The sequence below is a fragment of the Periplaneta americana genome, chromosome 7, assembly GCF_040183065.1.
Source record: "Periplaneta americana isolate PAMFEO1 chromosome 7, P.americana_PAMFEO1_priV1, whole genome shotgun sequence".
Taxonomy (NCBI): domain Eukaryota; kingdom Metazoa; phylum Arthropoda; class Insecta; order Blattodea; family Blattidae; genus Periplaneta; species Periplaneta americana.
The window spans coordinates 123,371,627-123,395,143 of NC_091123.1; the positions used below are offsets into that span (position 1 = coordinate 123,371,627).

Genomic DNA, 23,517 nt, shown 5'->3' on the forward strand with positions numbered 1-23,517 from the left:
GTTGTCACGCCAAGGGTCACATTTATAAATTTTAATATAGATATAAGTGTATAATAAACTACATATGTACCGGTATAAATTCTAGAGAACATGTCTGTGAACATGGGGCTACGAATAATGTTTCCAATTGAGTCCCGCAGCTCCTAATGCCGCCCCTGACACTGACAGTAAACAGATTCCCTTGACTTTGACAGAATACGAACACAAGACCGTGACGTCCAAGAAACGTTTATGTTCTACGTCCGGCTTCATTCTATTACTGTGGATACTAGAAGTAATTGTTCATAGCGTGTGAACTTGGATATTTACCGTAGATAAAGTCGTTGCGACCAGGATTAGAATGTAAACTACGAATGGGTGCCGAGGCCTGTAGAAGAAATAATACGAACAAGCAGTGAGGCAGACAACAAGGTCGTCAGACTATTCAGCTCGCTTACTAAGTTATTACGTGAGTGAAACATCCTGCGTGAGGACGCAGAATAACGCGTTGGCGAAAACCATCTACTATTCAAGTAAGTTAGAGCCAGCAATAGATTATAGGCCGCGTATAAGACTGGTATTTATTTAGCAACTTTTATGGCTTTATTCACAGCACTGAATTAAAAGTTTTTAATTCACTGCTGAACTTTTTCCATGACAACCAATACATTAGCAACCATAAAATCCATAAATTCATTCATTTATAACAGTCATGTCAAAAGATGCCCATAGGCGCAAGCCCGCGTTTTAGAGTTCAGGAGAGCCTGAGCGCTTTACAACGGAAAGGAAAGAGACAGACGACAGGGGCAGTATATGCCGCTTGGTCGAGCTAAATACAGGGATGGCCAGCACTGATTTAATATATAAAGGAAAGAGAACTTCTTAAAACTTTATCCATGTTAATTTTGAGATTTGTCTGAGAAGTATAAGTGCATTATAAAAATGTAAGGTTTAACCCTCAACTGGTATCGCTTTTTAAGTGTACATTACGATATCAAGCAATATGGGTCTAAATTGACCCATAGATACCAGTTGAGGGTTAATATTGTAATGCTCATTTTTCAGAAGTTTGCTCTTTTATTCAAAAGGAATATTTTCTCAACTATTTTTACAGAAAAGTGAAATTTTCAGACATATTTAGTAATCTTACAGGTACTAAAACAATGTTTTCGTAAATCTAATATATCGTAAATACGTATTACTGAAGATAGTGTATTGACAATATTCGCATGGAAAATATTTGTAAGGAAATGAATTAACAAATCAACTAGGCCTACTGTTACAACATAAAAATAAAAGCTATGTGCCATGTGTTGTAAAAATGATAACTCTATACTTTCAGCAGATTTCGAGAAAATAATTTAATATTCTGATGATAGGAAGTTGCGCACCAATATCACCTTAAGAGCATAATGTGATAAGAGTTTTGTTATGTAATATTAGTTACAGTTAAAACATATACCTAGGTAACTTTGCTTTGTACTATGTTCTGATTAGTTTATTGATTACTTTTATAAGGTTAAAGATACCATCAATATCAATTCCAACTTACCATGTCATACTCAATCTCTTTCTTTGGAATATCACTTTCTTTATGAATGATGTCTTTCATTCACTTAGTACTGTATAGTTATACTACTATGAAATTTATGTGAATATTCCTCCTTAACCCTTTATTATGTTATTAACGTTTAAAACACAATAACAATATTAGGAGATTAGTGTTAGTACTGTTGTTTTTACAGATATCATAAATAATATTGTAAATTTTATTAGTAACAACAATATAATTTATTCGTCACAACAATAATTCCCTTCTACAATTCACCTTAACGCTCTCGTCAACAATTGGATCTTCACTCAACACAGTATTCGTTATAGCACTCCACCGACGACAATGACAATTTACTTGGACTATTACAAACAACAATGAACTGTTAATCTTAACTAATATTTACAAAGCACTATTTACAAATCAGAACTATCAGTTCTCAGTTCACAGTTCTTCTAGCTCAGTCACTCGAGTTCACCGTATCTCGAACCACAGACCTTCAGAGACAGTTCACTGTACTCGAACTCGGGTCCCTCCAACTGCGGTCCACTGCACTCGAACTCAGGTCCCTCCAACTGCGGTCCACTGCACTCGAACTCAGGCCTTCGGCTGCTAACGCAGCTGCGGACGCACACTCGAGTCGAACTCCGGTACACAAGACTGGCTTCCTTGCTCTGGCTTTCTCACTGACTGAATAACTGAAAAACTGCTGTCGTTCCTTCGCGACCGTAATTTATAACCACAGCGACGTAGCCTCGAAAGTTCGAATTCGCGAGTCTTCCATTTCGACGGATTTCTCGGCCTCTTTAGGCAAGCAGAAGATGCGCGCGCAAACTCTCTCCACTCTCTCGCCGCGTTGGCCCTTTCCCCTCTCAGCCGCGCGCCATTCCAAAGTGCTCCGCGCGATTTTCTCTCTTGCGGGACGCTGGTCGTGAGTTCGAATCTCACGTCGCTGTCACAATATCAAACAGAAAGACGCCATATAAAAATAACGACATAAAATTTCACGTTCGGTTTGAAGTTTGCACACCACTGCTTTCTTAATCCAACAGACTGCTTATTCATACACATAATCCTTCCTCATTCCATACCTAGCGCTTGATACCCGCGCACGGCGTCAAGGTGAGAAAAATGCGCTTGCTTTGGCATCACTGATTTATAACTTCTTCATAAACAACACATTACAAAGAAAATGCATAAAATTTAAAAATAAATTTAGATTCCAGTAATGAAATTTAGATATCAGTAATGAATAACATATTCTGCAGCACAGAGAATACACAGATTTTATGCTCTCGGCTTCGCCTCGGGCGCTAAACTTTCTACTCGCGCATAAAATCTAATTTTACTCCCTTATACTATAAATTACTATTAATAGCAATACTGATTATAATGCAATAATTATCACTTTTGCTTTTCGACTGAACTAGATAGGTCTATAACAGAGCAAAAACACAAATATTATGATTATATAAAGTTAAATACTGATAACTGCAGCCACCAGCGTAGCTTGCCGATCACGAATTGCTGGTAAAATTCATGTTCTGGGAATAATAAGTTAATTAAGTAGTAAAATATCGCTGCAATCTTAAAGTATTGGGAATAAATTTGAATAAGGAACAAAAAAACGTTTCTTTCCCAGACAGGATTTGAACCACGAAAGTCTTAGTTACCAGTCTATCGTGCTCTGGAGTTAACAAGGGTCTGAAATCAGCTACAAGGGTCGGTCCGGTTTATTTTGCCACTACTGTCCAGTGAGGGAAGTGGAAAAAACAGAGGCAGTAAGCTACCCCAAGATTTTTCCCTGGCATACCTCGATTTAAAAAAGGCATACCCCCTCTCTTACAACATACACAAACATGATGTATACAACAAATTATTTCGTGCAGTCAGTAACGCGAATCTTTTAAAGCTTAAGCAACACATTAAATTTCTTAATAAAATAATTTTAAGTTACTTCAGTTATTTATTAGATTATTTAGCAATGTCCATTGAAAGTTATCATTCAAATAATGTTAAAGTTTCGAAGTCCCTTCATTAATTATTAATAAAAAGCACAACAAAAATAACACAGTCACTAAATTGGTAATGGCCAACATTAGCCTTCTACACTTGAAATACTACCCTTTTAAGCATTCCAGGGGTTGACTTATCAAATAAACGTGTCTAAATACACGTTGAATACAGTTCCAGAAGGCTGTGGTTCAGATTTACGAAGCACATAGATATATAATACTCTTTGCTGTGAAGAAATGTATAAACAAATTTTTATACGGATCACATTTTTTCAGTGACGGTATGTCATTTTTCACTAACGGTATGTTTTCTGGCCATAGAAACCAGTAGTGGCGGTATTCCATACCGGCGCATAACGCCTCACTTCCCTTACTGTGTATGTATGTATGTATGTATGTATGTATGTATGTATGTATGTATGTATGTATGTATGTATGTATGTATGTATGTATGTATGTATGTATATATGTATGTATGTATGCGTACACATAATAATCATCATCGTTATATCATTACCATCATCAATATTAAATATACATTCCTTGTTTAGACCTTCTTTGGTCCATTCTCAGATTTGAGCCTTACAAATAACCTGATCATCTGCGATTGGAATGCTTTTCAGGGGCTAGAATAAATTATCACAGATTGGAATTCTTTACATGTAGAATGCAGGCTTTAGCAAGAAGCGTCAAGTGTTTAAAAATAGCCTTAAGATTATTGGTAAGAATAATGTAAGTTTTTTTATACATTAAGAAATTACAAAAACACAGATAAGCCCAGTGATAGTGATTTGAGCTGTTGTGACAGCGAAGTGTATTGTGATATTGAAATTATACTGTAGTGAGAATAAAAAGTTTGTGAAGTCACAGTGACAAGTATTGTGTCAGGCAGTAATTGCAGTGAGAGTGAAATGAGTCAAGAGAATGGTTAGGTTATATATGCTAAAATATGTGTGCGAAGTGTCAGTCAGTTATTAGTGTCCAACGACATTTCCGAACAAGGTTTGGTGGAGAACCAATCAGTGGGTTTACAATTCACAAGTGGTACTCCGATATTAAGGCACGGTGATGTATTTCAAAGAGGAAATCAACCGGATTCTCGCTAGTAAGCGAAGAAACAGTTGCGCGCGTCCGTGAAGGTTCCTCACGTAGTCCTCGAAAATCTATCATTAGAGCTAGCATAGAAAATCTCGAAGTCAACTCTGTGGAAGATTCTAAAGTTGCTCCAGGCTCTAAAACCAGGGGAGAAAGTGTTGCGACATTCTTCCTGCGACAATATGCTTTTCTGCCCTCTATATCGGCCATTTCGTATCAACAATTCACAAATATGTTATTATGCAACAGTCTTAGTAAATATGATGTATTAAAACAAAACATTCTGAGTTCCTCTTTCTATTGGTATGAATTTTAGGTATCCGAGATTCATTAATGTTAAGTTATACGTGTTCGAAACCGGAAAGCTCATTTGTACCAAGCCCTGTAATAATTTCATTGGGTGTTTTAACGATTTTTATTTATTTGTTTATTCCAAATAGCTTCTTTTTCAATAATGTATATCTATTTGTATGCAACACACTAATGATCTAATTAATTCTGATTGTTGAGATCTTAGTCCATTTTATCTTGCCTAAGAAATAAATCTTACAGCTATTAAATTCAACATAACTTATCGATGGCTAAGAAGTAATACCTCGCATATACATTTAATTTAATTACACTATTATTTAGAACAACTATGTTATTCTATTCACAAAATTGGACAATTAACTAATAATTTGTCCTCGAGTATTTTACATTTTTCCTGAGGCCCCGGTATAAAACGTTTGTCCACTTTAATGGGTTAGGTATAGGTTTGCACAGTAAAATTTTGAAATTATTTCCACATTTTTTTCCTCTATTACTGTATTTTGTACAATAATAAAAAATTTGTATGTGTAAAACACTATCCTTCTGGTATATGAAAGAATAATTTTAAGATTTAAAAAAAATATATATATTTTTTTTCAAAATTCAGTTTACTCTGCAGTGATGAAGCGTTTCCCACATAACTAAAAAACTATCCAATATTCTTTGATGAAATTGTTTGTATTTATGCATGTCATATCTACAATAAGTATTTTCTTTTAATACAAAATAAAAAAAATATATTTATTAAGGAATGTAGTTGAAAGAGCATGATCTTGTAAACTTGAGTTTCAGCAATAAAATAAAAGAGAGAGAACACGAAAAAGTTAACAAGTTCATGAGTTATGAGGGAAACGCTTCATCACTGCGTAATGAACTGCCACCATTTTGAATTTGGAAAAAAATAGGCTATATATAAATATTCTTTTTAATCGTAGAAATATATATATATATATATATATATATATATATATATATATATATATATATATATATATATATATTTTTTTCATATAGCAGAAGGACGGTGTTCTACACATACCAATTTTCATTATTGTACAAGATACAGTAATGGAGGAAAAAAATGTTGAATATTTCCAAAAATTTTACTGCTGTAAGCTGTACCTAACCCCTTAAGAGAAATTAATTTTTAAAAGAGTTTTCTGATTTACCTGGAAATTCACAGTTACTAGGTATCATTTCTTAGCCATCGATATATTTTGATATGATGTTTATGGTGTAATATTTTTAATGAAGCTTATATTATCTTATTATCATCTTCAGCTATGTACAGATACGAAAATAAAATTTGGAGCTCCCTTATTGTTATGTTTCGCTTACAACGCACTGCGCACGTACAGTAAAAAAAGTACCTGTATGTAATGCTACTTGTAGACAGTGGTGCGAAATTGTTGCCTACATACAGGTGGACTCCCATCAACCCATCAACACTCGCTCCAAATTTTAATTCCGTATCTGTACAAGGGCAGATACTTTAATTTTTTACAGTAAGAATTTCGTGTCTCCTTAATCTAAGGTGAAAATAATAGAAATAATTAATTTTCACAACGTTTATAAGCAAACTATGTTCTTTATTCGCAGTCACAATATAGTAAATTGAACTACGAGATGGAGATACCGTCACTTGGCTCCTGGTGGGCCATTGCGATCTTAGCATTGGGTGGCCTGTTGTACTTGTACTTAACATGGTCCCACGACTACTGGAAGAAGAGGGGGGTTCCCTATGTAAAGCCACTGCCCTTCTTTGGGAACCTTAAGGATTCTTTGCTGATGAAAAAGCAACTTGGAGAAGTCTACGAAGATATGTACTGGTAAGAACATGTAAATATCTCTTGCATGTTGTATGACAAGCAAAGCGATATGAGCCAGAGATCAGAGCTCAAGGTTAGAACAAGAGTAAATTAAGAAAGAGCATAACCAAGATTTTTTTTACCGTAATGAGTAAGTAGGCCTACTCCTGTTTCACGCAAAACTGAAAAAAAAAAAAAAAAATGATTCGGAACAACTTTGGTCAATGTATGTATGTGTCACAGATACACTGGTTTCGCACATTTGGGTCACTTCTTTTCGCTCAAAGTTGTATTTCGGTCACTGGATATTGACCAGAATTTTTAGGTCACTCAGCAGATTTGGGTCACTGAAATCGGTAACTCATTTCTTTATTCAGAATGAAAGAAGAGAACATTTTTTACTGCATTTTGTTTTTCCGGTATGAATACATAGAATATTTGTGGCTTGAGCACAAGTTATTCAAGATCGTGTTCACTTTTACTTTCTTCAATGTCCTCGCATGGATTGAATTTCAACGCCAACGCTACAGCTTGTACCTACATGTACGTATCGGTTCCGGACAATTGGCCATAGAAAATTGGTAACTGGGACAATTGGCCACAGAAAATTGGTAGTAGGGACAATTCGCCACAAATAGCCAATTCGCCACAAATAGACAATTCGCCACGAGTGAGTGGAATTGTGCCTCAATTCTGAATTTTCTTCAACATTATATTGCTGCATCAATCCTTCGGTATGAAGCCGTCTCCAGGAAAACTGGGCTAAGTGAAAAAGGCAACCAGTTAACTCCGTCAAATTCACTTTTGATTACGTTTATAACAGTTACTTCGTAATCAATAGATATGAATCTTGGGTTTAATAGATTTTCAAATCGCCCTACTTCTCGTTTCAATACTCGAAAGAGTGTTTCATACGCCTCCCTGGTTTTCCGTTCCATCAGCGTCATTACTACAGGCATCTATTCCCCTTGTACATTGGCATGTATAGTGTAAAGTTGCAGCATTATTGAAGGAGCGTACATAAAGGTCCCGTCCATTAAACAAAAATGTGACCGTAACAATTTATTTAAATGTGAATTAGTGGCAAATATGATAACTTTCACGTTGTCCTTTGGTTCAAAATACAACAACCACCTTTCTCCTTGTAGAGTCTTAGTGTATCTGTCGGCTATAACTTTCAGTTCATCAATATTCCTTAGTTCAGATGGTAGGTGCAGCTTCCTGGCACGGCGCACAGTTTTTTAATAGATGGTTTCTTCGGTAGATTCACATTGGCTTCGCTTGCAATGCGCTGCAAATCATTTTGAATAATGACAGACGTTGGATCTCGGGAAGTCCCCGCCCTTGCCTTTATGTTCTCTACATATTCCTTTGCCTTAATCCTCCCCCGGTCTGCAGAATGATTCTTACGTTCAGACGGTTCTTTGACGACACTGCTGCCATCTTCTGATAATGTGACTTTTGCATTACACCCGCCACGCATGTCACAGCGCCAAACAACTCCATTCTTATTTTCTCCAAGTCTCGTGTACATGTAGCCAAGCTATATTAATTTGTCAGAGCCTCTTTCTGATTTTATGAAGCGAATTTCTTCCGCCATAGTTCCGAATTAGTTTACAGCTTCTGGATTTGTCTTGTGTTACCACAGAAATACATTATAAATTGTTGCGAATTTGAGTATTGCCTTCATATATTACAAGTTGTAGCGAATTTTAGTATATGGCCAATTGCCTTTCATACGAATTTTAATGTGTGGCTAATTTGTCTTTGATTACGAATTTCAATTATGCGTGGAATTGTTTTTTATACGAATTTCAATTATATGGCTAGTTGCCTCTGTGGCCAATTTTCTGTGGCGAGTTGTCCCCAACCCGTACGTACATCTTTCCCTATCCTCACAGCGCCAATAAGGACGGGTTTTCTGTTTGTTGCACATCTGAAATTAGTAATAGAATTCATTTAAACGAGCATTGGTTTGTTCTTATTGGACTGAATTATTTGTGCCATTTTCACTAGCCTATAGTAATTCTTCCGTAAGTTAGGATTTTGTGAATGTGATGACGGAATGAGAATTGAAGTGATTCTAAACTGTATACGCATAATGTACTGCTACGACACAACCAACACAATCGAATAACGGTCATGTCCGTGATACTGAAACGATACCCGAGTATCGTTGCACCGTAATGTCGTATTGATTGAAATGTTGTATGACCGAAAAGATTCGTGACCTAAAAAGAGAGACCAAAACAGTCTCAAACGGTTAAAATACATTCATGTCCAGACATTAATACTGGCTTCATATAAAAATCGGACTGGGATGGATTTTAAAAAGAGATAAAATTTTTAGGACGGTTTCCTTCGGGAGGAAGTAAAGCTAAAATATTTAGCTTGGTTTCCCTCGGGAGGGAAGTAAAACTAAGATCCCTTGAAGTAAATTTAAGACACGTAATAGAATCCTGTTCCCGAAAGAGGGCTCCACGTTGAATTTGGAGGGTGAATCCAAGCAGTTGTAAGTACTTCTGAGATCTGCAGCACTACTACGCTCTTATTGCTATTTTGCTACTCTGTACTATTACCTGGACATTGCTGCTGCTGCTACCACCGTCACCATCACTACTGCTACCACCACCATACTACACTTACAATCATCACCACATTACTACTACTGCTACTAATAGTACTGGCAACCTCTGTGGAGTAACAGTAGCATGTCTGACCTTACAACTAGCGGACTTCGGTTCAAATCCTAGTTGGGGACAGTTACCTGGTTGAGGTTTTTCCGGGGTTTTCCCTCAAACCATTAACAGCAAATGCTGGGTAACTTTCGGCGTTGGACTCTGGACTCATTTTACTAGCATTATTACTTTCATCTCACTCAGACGCAAGATAAACATAGTAGTTTGAAAAAGTCGCAAAATAACCAATTAAAGTACTACTACTGCTGCTACCACCACCACCTTCTTACTGCTGCTGTTACTTCCACCAAACGCCACCTTACTACTATTGCTGCTGCTGCTCCTGCTACTTCCACCACAACGCTGCTACTACTACTACTACTACTACTATTATTAGGCCTAAAACTACTTCCACCACAACGTCACCTTACCGCTGCTCCTACTACTACTACTACTACTACTGCTGATACTACTACTACTACTACTACTACTAGTAGTAGTATTATCACTACTACTTCCACCACAACGGCACCTTACCGCTACTACTAGTCTACTATTGCTGCTGCTGCTACAACTACTATTACTACTACTACTATCACTAGTATTATCACTACTACTTCCACCACAACGGCACCTTACCGCTACTACTAGTCTACTATTGCTGCTGCTGCTACTACTACTACTAGGCTACTACTACTATCACTAGTATTATCACTACTACTTCCACCACAACGGCACCTTACCACTACTACTAGTCTGCTATTGCTGCTGCTGCTACTACTACTATTACTACTACTACTACTAGGCTACTACTACTATCACTAGTATTATCACTACTACTTCCACCACAACGGCACCTTACCGCTACTACTAGTCTACTATTGCTGCTGCTGCTACTACTACTATTACTACTACTACTAGGCTACTACTACTATCACTAGTATTATCACTACTACTTCCACCACAATGACACCTTACCGCTACTACTAGTCTACTATTGCTGCTGCTGCTGCTACTACTACTATTATTACTACTACTACTAGGCTACTACTACTATCACTAGTATTATCACTACTACTCCCACCACAACGGCACCTTACCGCTACTACTAGTCTACTATTGCTGCTGCTGCTACTACTACTACTAGGCTACTACTACTATCACTAGTATTATCACTACTACTTCCACCACAACGGCACCTTACCACTACTACTAGTCTACTATTACTGCTGCTGCTACTACTACTACTACTACTACTACTACTACTACTACTACTACTACTACTACTACTACTACTACCACCAGTACTTTTATAGGCGCGCATTTTTAGTTAACTGCGGTGGTCTTTGGAATTCTAACTTTCCCGACTGATTTTTGCTCTGTACGTTTCAATGAAGCGCTGTTCTCAAGTTTAATTGTTTCCTCAGGTTATGACTGTAATACGGAAGAGTTAATGTATGATAGTTAATAATTATTAAGTATCAGAATTAAAGTTTTCTGTATTCCACCATGCTTGTGGAAGTTAAACTTTCCAATATCAGGGCAAGGAGGTATGACAAGAGGGAATGTCTGCTGTACTCTGCTGTGATCGTTATAGGCCTGTCTGGCTAGACAATGTATTAAATTCCAATACTAAGCTTTTACAAAATATCATAGTGATCTTGCACGCAAATTTTAAAATTAATTGGATGTAAATTGTAGGAGTGGTAATGACTTCAAAAACTAGTCCTTTTTGTAAAAGCAATAATAAAAAAAATTGTTTTTATAACATGTAAAATTATAGGTATAACATTTCAGATTTCTAGTTTCAAAAAATGTAGAACTTTATCATTTCAGCAGTGTCCCCCTTAAATCACTTTTGATGAGTTCTTAATTGAGACGTTCTATGGAAGAAGAACTTAACTGAAAAATCTTGAATTTGAGTAACAGTGCATCATACATTTTAGATCTCGTATAACAGCAATGCGCAGAACGACATTAAAATATTTCTAGAGGGCGCTGTGTTTGTTGGAGGAAAATAATATTTGTTAGGAGGGAGATGTGTTATTAGGGTTTCAATATAGGCCTATGCTAGAAACGGAAAAACGGCATTACGTACGTTAAGTTATTTATTACTACAGGGAACGCCTTAATTGCACATTGCAGGTAATAATAGCAGTAATAATAAGCTGCCGTACCAGAAATTATGTCAATTGTTCTTCATTGAGAAGGTAACAGAATCAGTTCATGTTTAATGATGTGTATGATAGTTGTAAATAATGTCATTGCAGGAAGTTGGATGGTTACAAATATGGAGGGGTTTTCAAATTTGGACAACCGGTTGTACTAATCCGAGACCCGGAGCTAATCAAGACAGTGCTTGTCAAAGACTTCGGCAGTTTCCATGACAACGATGTTGAGACCGATGTTGACCAGGACCCCATGTTTGGACGAAATCCATTCGTGCTGAAGGGCGAGAGGTAATAGCTATACTAAAAATTTATGTTTAGATGCCTAAAATAGGCTAAAATATCATAATGGACTCGTCAAATAAAAAAAAATGTCCACACCTGTGGAGTAACGGTCAGCGCGTCTGGCCGCGAAACCAGGTGGCCCGGGTTCGAATCCCGGTCGGGGCAAGTTACCTGGTTGAGGTTTTTTCCGGGGTTTTACCTCAACCCAATACGAGCAAATGCTGGGTAACTTTCGGTGCTGGACCCCGGACTCATTTCACCGGCATTATCACCTTCATATCATTCAGATGCTAAATAACCTAGATGTTGATACAGCGTCGTAAAATAACCCAATAAAATAAATAAAAAAAATACGTTTTATAAGAAGCTCTCAAAAAGCTGTTTTTCCTTCCTTTCAAGAAAATTGTACTGAACGCCATCCTATTTTCTAAAGAGAACACTTTACTTTATTCGGATAATAATATTGTAGAATTGAACGAATCTATAATCCTATCATTAAATGAGGCATCTCAATGGCTTTTGTCTTAATTTAAATAAAACAAAAAATTGTTTACTTTTTAAAGTAATTATGACAAAGAATGTATTGATTCTCAGACAAAACTTTTCGGAATAACATTGTATTTTAAATGATGTGGTTCCACTTATTGATTCAGTCTGTATGAAACTGTATGGAGTAGCCTATGAATACGAGTACCGGTAGGAATAAAAAAAATCTCATAACAATTGTGTGTCTCAAAAATGCCAATTTTTCTCTTTTCCGTAGCATATTTTCTTAAATTGGTTATTTTTAGGACGCTTTATCAATTGCTAAGATTATCTAGCGTCTGAATGAGATGAAAGTGATAATGCCAGCGAAATGAGTCCAGGGTTCAGCGCCGAAAGTTACCCAGCATTTGTTCTTAATGGGTTGAGGGAAAGCCTTAACCAGGTAACTTGTCCCAACCAGGATTTGAATCCGGGCCCTCTCGTATCACTGTCAGTAATGCTAACCTTTACTACACAGCGGTGGACCTCATAGCATATTGATTTAAGATATCTGTATATGGAAAAACGGCAGTGGAGGGGAAAAAAAAAAAGAATTTGAACTAATTTTCATCATAACCCTCGTTGCAGGCCACTATAGTACGTGAAAAAATTTTATTGTAACAAATATATTTTATAATAATATTAAAGCTTATGTTAGACTGACAAAGTCGAAGAATTAACTAAATTTAATGACCATTTTACTATTTAATAAATTGCCTGAAGAAATTCACAATTTAAATTTTAATGTATTTAAGTACTTGATGTACAGATGGCTTGTTGACAACCTTTTTTTTTATTAACATCAGAGAATATTTTGATGCTACCGATAATATAAATATTTTAATTAATTGAATTTATTTTATTTGAGCTTACAATTATGTTTTATTCAATCTGTTTTATCTACTATTTAATTATTGGAATAAGGTCCTATAAAGTTTTCTAAAACATAATCTTAAATCCGGCGTGCAACTATCAAGCTGCTGTCTGGCTGGAAGGCAAGAAATGAGACTTAAGCATTCAAGTAGTCAGTAAACAAGAGAAAGGGTAGATCGCCATCTCTCGCTCGTTCACGAAACTAGTATGTATGTCCCTAACACTGAATCCTCAACACGGATGTTAACAAATGTGCCTACAAAGAGCCCTTCCGCAACTAGTGTCCAGCCATTTAAACTAATTCGTTGGTTTTTCGGGCCGGCAATACGACTTGAAAGCTTGCGAGATCAAATGGAATTTATGGTGAAAAAGTATAGAACTGAATTATAGGCCTATGTGATGGAAAACTAATAGCTAACTGACGGTAAATTACGCTTCACAGAGACGAGATTCACAATCTCGAACAATAACTTGCCCCATCACAGTATTTGTCGCCTAAAAATTCTAACTTACACTCACTGAAATTTCATTCTGATACAACAGTGTATTATTATTATTATTATTATTATTATTATTATTATTATTATTATTATTATTATTATTTGCAGATGGAAGATAACGAGATCGCAAGTAACCCCTGCACTTTCACAGGGTAAGATCAAGCCATATTTTCCTCTCATTGCTGAATTATGTGAGGAACTGAAACAATGTATAGAAAAGTCAGGTGAGTTTTTCCGTCATCATTTATTATAATTAGGATCACAATGACAACATTGCGGACCAGCTTCTTCCAACCCATTGAATTTCTATTTAGATCAGCCTACCACGCGAGTTGAAGTATTTCTAGTTACCATGACTTTTGGGGTATTTGTAATGCTGATAGTGATTTTTGATGTGAAAATTTCTTATGCTACAGCCAAAGAGCAAATCTTAAATATATGTAAAGAAAGAATGACAGAAGAATGAACGTGGGAAAATGGGAGAAGACTCATTTAAAATAAGCACGAAAAGACGTTCTTGTTAGGGAAACTCGGGTACAACAAGGGTTTCTGAGCTAAAAACTGGGGTTGAGAGGAAGCACTTGTGTAAGCTCCAAGTCTATTGGCCACTTATCTCACTCATATTTTCGCAATTTCATATGAAGGAACATGAGTGAATTTTTTAAAGAAAAAGACGAAAATGGTCTAACCTAATAGGTACGACATGAGGAGGGGGGAGAGGCACGACATAAGCATAATTCATACCATGGAAAATAATCACGGTATCATCTGCACATGACAAAATTGTGCCGTTGTATCTCTTTAGATTAATATTTAATAAATCATTCATATACATACTGTATAGTATATTGAAATAAGATTGGTCCCAATACAGTACATTGCGGCACACCAATATACCATTAACTTTTCTTATGTCTCTGTATGTTTAATCAATTCTTGTCTATCGTTCTCATATGACCGAAATAAATCCGAAGCAAGTCCTTTACTTCCCAAACATTCTAATTTAGATATAAGTGGAGAATGGTTTACCATGTTAAACGTTTTTTTTTTTGTGAATCTAAAAAGATACCAACAAATTATTTTTAGTACCTAATAGTTAACATCATGGTTCTTAAACTTCATGAGTTCAAAGACCCTTTCATATGATGTGCATTTTGCCGGACCCCTAGAACATTAACCTAACTTTATTGTTGTGCTCAGTATAAGGAAAGAAAATATTTCTGTATATAAACTCTATTTATATTTCACTATACAAATTATTATAAACTCAAATTTAGTTTAACACACTTTATAGAAATTAGCTTTGTTAATGATAAAAAGTTATAATTACACAGGTTACTTTTAATGAATTTAAGTTATATTTACTGCTGTTTGCTATGAGAAAGATAGTACTGTTTCTTTGACACTAGATACTAGATGTGCACTAGGTAGTTCAATGCTAGAACATACATACGTAAGTATGATTCGACATCCAACCGATTTAGATATTTATTTTTCATGTATGCAAAACTAGAAGACCTCTTTTCTCACAAATATGTTTGCAAATGGGAGGTACTGATGGTAGTCTAATGAATTTTTCTACCAATTATGGGTGTAATTATATTCTTCACGCACAACCAAAAGTCACAAAGGTAATTCTTCTTGAACGCAAGTTTAATAATATTAGAACCTAAGGTTGAAGCTGTTTTGAAGATGTGAAGGCTTTGTTTTCCTGAAGTTCTTGTTAATGAAATGGACCCCTTGTCCAGTCATTTGAGTGTAGTGTAAGATCTACGGAAAGCTTTTGACACTATTAATCACACCCACGCACACACGCACGCACGCACGCACGCCCCCGCCCCTCAAACACACGACTGACAGACGGGCAGACACATTCATACATACATGTCTTGAAAGTAACTCAGAGTTAAGCCTCTATGTTCTTTGGGATTGAAGGACCTTCTGGAACAGAGTTCGAGGTCAAGGAGCTGTGCGCCAGATTTACAACAGACGTGGTGGCCTCTTGCGCGTACGGTATTCGAGGCAACGCCTTGCAGGATCCAGATTGCGAGTTCCGTAGAATGGGACGAGATATGCTGGAGCCATCATTTTGGAAGAATATTAGATTCATGATTATAATCTTCCTTCCACGCCTTGCAAGATTTCTGCGACTGGGGTAAGCACAATCATTGATCAAGAGTATAATCCTGTCGTATTTCTCTCTGATGTACTTTAGCCACAGAGGAAGGGAGATGGATTACAGATAAGGCCGGAACTTGTGTATTAAACGGAAAATGAAAACAGATTTATTTGAATTAATAATTTTATTACTGTTCCACATGGTACGGAAAAGCAGAGTTCTGAGATTTATATAGGCCTACTCATAAAGATGAAAAGGGTAAAGAAGTGTAGGGCTTATGAAGCCTCAAAAGCAAACAAGTGGTAAAAATGTGAGGGACTGACTGTGTAAACACCAGCGAAGTTCAGTTTGACAACAGATTAATGCAGAGGCTGAGTTTGTGGCCTCTCTAGAAAAGAGCGACTTTTACTATCCGTAAAAGTGAAGTATGTCCAAAACTTTGGTCAGAGGTAAAGAAAGCGCCGTCATTGCTTAGGCGTGAAAACGGCCGACTCGAAATCGAATCGAATGTGAAGTGTAATGGCAGGCAGAATCTTATCTTATGCCCCTCTGTTAATTTTTTTTAATCAGTAAATTCATTGGAATCAGGAACCCAGCTCGTGAAGCAGTTAGCCCGAAATGGTGTGACACCCTCTGTATACGTCTCCCAATGGCTTGAGGGAGTACGTTGGCACTAACAGGGAAAATAAAAAAACCAGCTTATGAAATTTCTCGACAGCGAAGAAGAGAGGAACAGGCAGAGAAAGAAGGACAGAATTCTTGAGCAGTCATACTCGCAGAGTAACTCAAGTTTTCAATTATCCGTCTGCATGAGAAACTATGATTGTTATCATGTATATTCCCGACGATAGGAGAAAAGAGAAAGAAGCAGTAATTGTGATGCATAAACCTAAAGCTCGTGAACTTCAATAAAATAGCTCTTTCTCAGTCATGGCATTAGAGCAGCGGTGGCCAGAACTCGAACTGCTGTGATTACATGCGACAGACAGCCTATGAAGTAAGGAGACGGAGGAAAGGTACTTGGCATGAAAACTACAGCCAATGGTGGTTCCTGTACTAACATCTTGATCAATCCTGCGGAAAAGAATCTGAAGCTTTGCTGTATCAGTAATGTCACTGCTGTCATTAAGAGCCAATGAATAATATACGATTTTTCTTGCTTCTTTTTTTAACCTTCCTCTTGAATATAATCAGGAATTTTTTAAATTATTCTCTCGATACTTGGTCGAGAATTTCGTAGTTTTTCAAAATTAAAAACTTCTTATGGACAAGTTATTTAAGCTATTTTAATCATTACTCTTTTGAGATTTTTCTGTTCTGTTAAAAGGCTTTAGAGAACGAGATATTTCAAACCCCATTAGGTAGCAGACTTCCTTACATTTATTTACTTACGTCATCTTTCTCTTCCTGGCTATGATTTAAGCCATGTCAATTCCTGGCGTTTAAGAGTTCATTGGCACATAATATTGAATCAGTTTTTCTACAATATTATTATTAAATGAATAACTAATAAATAGTTACCCTCATCTAAAGATTAAGAAGATTAAAATTGAGATAAAACGTAATAATTTTATCCTTCTGGGGAGAAGATCTAAAAATATCAATATTCATGCACGTACAGAAGAATTATAGAAACACATACTTAGTGGTCAGTAATATAATAATAATAATAATAATAATAATAATAATAATAATAATAATAATATATTATTCAGCGTGGAAATTAATGTTTCTATACTCCTAATTGAACCGTTGAGCAAAGTAAGCTTATTACATTTTGTCCGATAGAACAACAAAGAAGTTCTCCTTCTCATTTCTTTACGAAATCACCTTTTACAGCTTGTAGAGACAGAGTTTGTAGAGCGACGTGATACCGCCACTGCCTGTCTTCAGTACGTGAATGAAACACACAGCAATGTACAGGAAACTCCTCGTACCCGTTTGAATGTCTGTGAATACACGATGTAATCACGACACCCGCATTGGTCACCGCTGCATTAGAGAGTTTTCGTACCCTCTTGGTCCGCTAAATGTTAACGCTATGTTGACGTCATTGACGAAAGAGCTAATCAGGGCAATTTACCTCACGTTATTTCAATAGCCGGATAACGTGGACGCGAAGAAAGTTTTATCGTGAGGCTAATTCCGTGTTAAAACATGGCATCTCTTCGGAAATTTACTACTGAGGATGGTATACAACTACTTAGAACAGCTCAAGACGGATAAATTATTCAGGCCGAAGTACAAGAAGGCTCAGGAATTAATTTTTCGTTGAGATTCCAATAGACAAAAGGTTGAGTCGTGAGTAGTCCGCCAAGCGAAAACGCTCCTGTGTTTAACTCGCTGTAACTCGGAAACCAGTACGGATTTTGAGTAGCGAGCCCTTTTGAAAGTAATTTCCATTCTTTCCCAACACTTCTCTCGCTTTGACTCCCCATCTAACGTGGAAAATAAAAGAAGTTTGTCGCTTGCCAACTTTTGAACAGATCACATCGAAGTTAGTATCTTTTCCTCACTTTTCAAAAAATATTTTTATTTTTTTTTCTATGCTTTTCTTAGACATTGACCTGTCAATTAAAAACTTACACCACGATTGATATCATAGGAGCTACGGAGCGGAAAATATCGCCTATTATACACCTTACGTTAAAACCTTGATCACATATATAACAGATTGGCCATGCTCTTGTTAAAAACGGTAACATGTGGAAGAGAACAACCACCAGGATCGATTGGGAACGGAAGTAGGCCTACAGTTGTCCCATGCAATTCAAATGAGAGTTATAACGTGACTTCTTATGCAGTAGCTACATGGCAGCATACTGAAATTGATCAAAGTTGTTGCTGTCAAAGCCTATAAAGCTGAGCAATCTGTTTCATGTGATCTGGAGTTAAAGGAATACGTCCACTGATCCCTTACGATTTTTTTCCCCGAAGTTTTACGAACATGAACATACGTCACCAAATACGTCACTACTGATGAGAACAAAGCGCTAACCTTTTAGCAGACGATAGGGCGAGAGAACTCTCTATTAACCAGAGTTCGTGGATATCCAAAGTAGCGCAATCGACTGCCATTGTTATTCCATTTCAACATGCTTGGGATAGGAACATTTAAAGTGAAACTCAATTTAGGCCAGTGTCCGTAGCATAGACAGAGTTATGGAGGGGCACGGGGGGTCAGTGCCCCTCCCCCCAATCTTGTCTGAACTCTTTTTTTTTTCTATGAACGTTAGAAAATACTGAATTCAAAAAATGTTTTCTGCTTTTGTTTATGATTAAGTTTTTGTGCTTTAATTTATGAATTAATGTCTTCAGATCATGTGTCTGGACTATAATATTTATTTTAAATTTCTGAATGTGTAAGAATTTCTATATATCTCATTGGAGGAATGGAAGCACTGTAATGTTTCTTTAGTAACAGCCTGCACTCATGTGTTAGAAGTCTGCAGGTGTTCATGCCGCCACTTGGAGAAATATGAATAACATACTGCACAGCAATGCAGAAAAAAATAAAAGTGAACCCTGTATAACGTGTAAACGTAAAGACGAGATTAAATAAAATAAGGCTGATTCACAATAAACCGGGAACGGAAACGACAACAAGAACGAGAACGGAAATAATGTTAAAAATAAATGTATTTAAATGTGAGCATCCACAATAGTTAATTATGAACGTTCACATTTAAATACATTTATTTTAACAAAATTTCCATTCTCGTTCTCGTTGTCGTTTCCGTTCCCGGTTTATTGTGAACCAGCCTATAGAGTTTACATTATTTTCACATAATATCTTCAGGAAAGTAAACTTCATATAAAAGAGTTTCTGTTAGCACTGTTACCTGGTTTTATTGATGTATGCATGCGTTTCTGTGCGAAAGAAAAAAAAGAGGGAGATTGTTTTAAGTTATGATCTATTACAATTTGTGGTAGACCTACAGTTCAAGCCCAATACAACTCGGTCCGAAACATCGCGGACCTGGATGTAACACTGTAAGAAACATGTCCCCGAAAATACCTTTATTAAATAATCATTTTCCGATATTCTGTACCATGGTCTAGCTATAAAGGGGGGAGGAGGTAAATTATGTCTCCCATAACCCCGTTATATGGAGATCCTATGCTTTTGCTTTGCCCCCCCCCCCCCAAAGAAACGGTTCTTTCTCCGCCTATGGTTCGTGGCCCTTAACATTAAACATATTTGACTCTGATATAGGCTACATAAGCTACATTCATTTCCTATATAACTGTATACGGCAAACAGCGCGCGCTGAAATAACAATGGCTGATTTGTCAGTATTTCCGGCGCAAAAGAATGCGGTACTCTGGTAATCCACGGACTCTGCTATTAACGAGAGAATCCCACATGTAATGCGTTTTCCACGCGTCAAGAAATAAATAAAAAGGCTTCGCCACACCGAGCTAGCGCGGTCGTTAACTAGTTAACATTGCAGCAATTTCAGTAGTTGATTGCAGAAAATTAGCCACGTCAAGGCTCGCCTCTTGTCGATATAGCTCGCGCAAGGAACGATTACCGAAAAGCAATGGTGGCATTGCTATCTGTTTTGACGTGTGTATGTAGGCACGCCGAGGGGGCGATAGGTACGAGCCGATGAAAGTATTGTCTCTTTAAAGAAAATGAACAAATGAGGACATCGGTGTGGAAATAAAGAACGTAGCAAGAGAAAAATTCGAAGCTAATTAAACACGCAACGTATGTTTACGAATGAAATAATAATACCGTACGATACAAGACACATATTCTGATGCAATGGAACAAACTAAAACCGTAATGTAACTATCACAACGCAAGACTGATTCTATTGATGTCATTTCTCTTCCGATTGTACTCTTGAATATCATTAAAGTTATCTCGTGACCTTTCCTGTCACCCGCTCTTCCTTATCGTATTATTTCATTCGCATTTCTTCCGTCGGCATTCGGTGCTTGCGTGACCTTATTGTTCTGTGTTCACTATACTATCTTTTCCCTAAGACGGAAGAACCACTGAGAGGGTTACGCTTTAAGCAGGGAATATACTGCATCCGTTCCGATCAGTTCAGTTCATTTCATTTCAGTTTATGGCGTAAAAGTCCACAACAGTGACTCAGCCACACAATGCGTTCGTCTGCTGCCGCTCAGCCAGCCAGTCATCCCGGCTAGACAAAACAAGTGCATTGTTTTTAGAATTTGAGCGAAGATGTCGAGCTCATCATCTGACGAGAGAGAAGTTATTGCTGTTGCATTTGCGTGCGAAGACAGAAAAAAAAGGAAAGAAAGTTTTGGGTGCATGGTTTAAATTTAAAAAGAGAACAGTGTGGTAAATATTACCACCTCTGTCCGGATTTCTGCAGGATGAAGAAAAATTCATTAAATATCTCAGAATGTCTAGCGAGCCGTTTTTAGAGCTATTGGGCAAGCTACCTCGTAACAGTGTAAGGAGTGCTTTTGCAATTAGAGAAACGTTTGCAAGATTGCTTCATGTCTTCTGAAGGAAGAGTGGCATGGAAAGACAGAGCGTTCAATCCTGGAAACTGAAACTAGGTTAAAAAAATAGGATCTATGTGTTTGGTCATTATTGTTGAATTAATTTTGTCCAATATAATAAATTGTAATGGAAAAAAGTATCTAATATTTTATGTATTATTTTTTATATTCAGGCTTGCTATTCATCCATTCATTTAGTGTTCTGCCCAAAGGCAGGTCTTTCACTGCAAACCCAGTTTTCTCCAATCTTTCCTATTTTCTGCCTTCCTTTTCGCTTCCTCATATGATCCATATATCTTAATGTCGTCTATCATCTGATATCTTCTTCTACCCCAAACTCTTCTCCCGTTAACCATTCCTTCCAGTGTATCCTTCAGTAGGCAGTTTCTTCTCGGCCTGTGACCCAACCAATTCCTTTTCCTCTTCTTGATCAGTTTCAGTATCAATCTTTCTTCATCCACTCCTTTCAACACAGTTTCATTTCTTACTCTCTCTGTCTACTTCACACGTTCCATTCTTCTCCATATCCACATTTCAAATGCTTCTATTCGCTTCTCTTCACTTCGTCGTAATGTCCATGTTTCTGCCTCATACAATGCCACATTCCATACAAAGCACTTCACGAGTCTCTTCCTTAGTTCTTTTTTCCAGAGGTCCGCAGAAAATGCTCTTTTTTTATTAAAAGCTTCCTTTGCCATTGCTATCCTCCTTTTGACTTCCTTGCAGCAGCTCATGTTACTGCTTATAGTACACCCAAAGTACCTGAATCTATCCACTTGCTCTACTGCCTCATTTAGAATTCGCAAATTTATCTGCTGTATTTTTCTTCCTATGACCATGCTCTTCGTCTTATTTGCATTTATCTTCATCCCATGATGCTCACAGCTGTTATTTAGCTCCAGTAGCATATCCTTTAGTATCATTTCCTCTTCTGCTAACAACGCCATATCATCAGCAAATCTTATGCATTTTATTCTTCTTCCTCTTACTATCACTCCTCCCATATTCTGAAAACAGTTCTTTACTAAATCCTCCAAGTAGATGTTGAACAAGGTAGGTGATAAAGGACATCCTTGACGTACTCCTATCCCAATTATTTCAATTCGCTCTGACATTTATTCTCCTATCCTGACTTTGACTCGTTGTTTCATACAAAGATTAATGAACAGTTTTCTCTCTTTCCAATCCACATCAATATTCTTCAGGATCCCCATCAGTTTATTCCAATCCACTCTGTCAAAAGCTTTTTCTATGTCCACAAATACTACATATACTTCTTTATTCTTGTCTAGGTATTTTTCGCCGATTGTCCATAGCAGTCCAGTTGTATCTCTGTACCTTTCCTCTTCCTGAAGCCAAACTGCTCTTCTTGCAACTTTTCTTCCATCTTAGAATATAAACAAGCTTACTATAATAATATATAAATTAAGCCATGATTTTTGTGTCTTGTGGTTAAATTTATTTTGCCCAAAAGCTATAGTGTCTACTAACAAATTATTATGTTTACATACATGAGAAATTTACGACCTGGTCGACTATCTCCCAGACATTTCTTGTCATTGTTAAATCGTGACAGTTCTTATCAGTGTGTCATAAAGAACAGAATGTCTTTTTACAACCTCAATAAGCAATTATTCTTCGTTAATTTAACTCACTGTAGCGGAATAAATTAGCTTCTGTACGCGTCTGGCCGCGAAACCTGGTGGCTCGGGTTCGAATTCCGGTCGAGGCAAGTTACCTGGTTGAGGTTTTTTCCGGGGGTTTCCCCTCAACCCAATTTGAGCAAATGCTGGGTAACTTTCGGTGCTAGAAAAAAAAATTACGGTTTATTTAACGACGCTCGCAACTGCAGAGGTTGTATCAGCGTCGCCCGTGTGCTAGAATTTTGTCCCGCAGGAGTTATTTTACATGCCAGTAAATCTACTGACATGAGCCTGTCGCATTTAAACACCCTTCGGCCGGGATCGAACCCGCAACCTCGAGCACAGAAGGCTAGCGCTATAGCAACTACGCTACCGAGGGCGACTCGATGCTAGATCCTGGACTCATTTCTCCGGCATTATCACCTTCACCTGATTCAGACGCTAAATAACTAAGATGTTGTTAGAGCATCCTAAAATA

The 23,517-nt window shown here is 37.1% G+C and overlaps 1 protein-coding gene across 1 annotated transcript in view; it reads left to right on the plus strand.

The window, feature by feature from the left end:
- The first annotated feature begins 366 nt into the window (after positions 1–366).
- The window catches only part of LOC138703424 (cytochrome P450 9e2-like), a 40,374-nt gene continuing 17,223 nt past the window's right edge, over positions 367–23,517 (plus strand). The window contains exons 1-5 of the mRNA XM_069831271.1: positions 367–512; positions 6,553–6,782; positions 11,710–11,898; positions 13,899–14,014; positions 15,726–15,945. Coding sequence (XP_069687372.1) covers positions 6,580–6,782; positions 11,710–11,898; positions 13,899–14,014; positions 15,726–15,945 — 728 coding nt within the window. The 5' untranslated portion in view covers positions 367–512; positions 6,553–6,579. The remainder of the gene's footprint in view (positions 513–6,552; positions 6,783–11,709; positions 11,899–13,898; positions 14,015–15,725; positions 15,946–23,517) is intronic.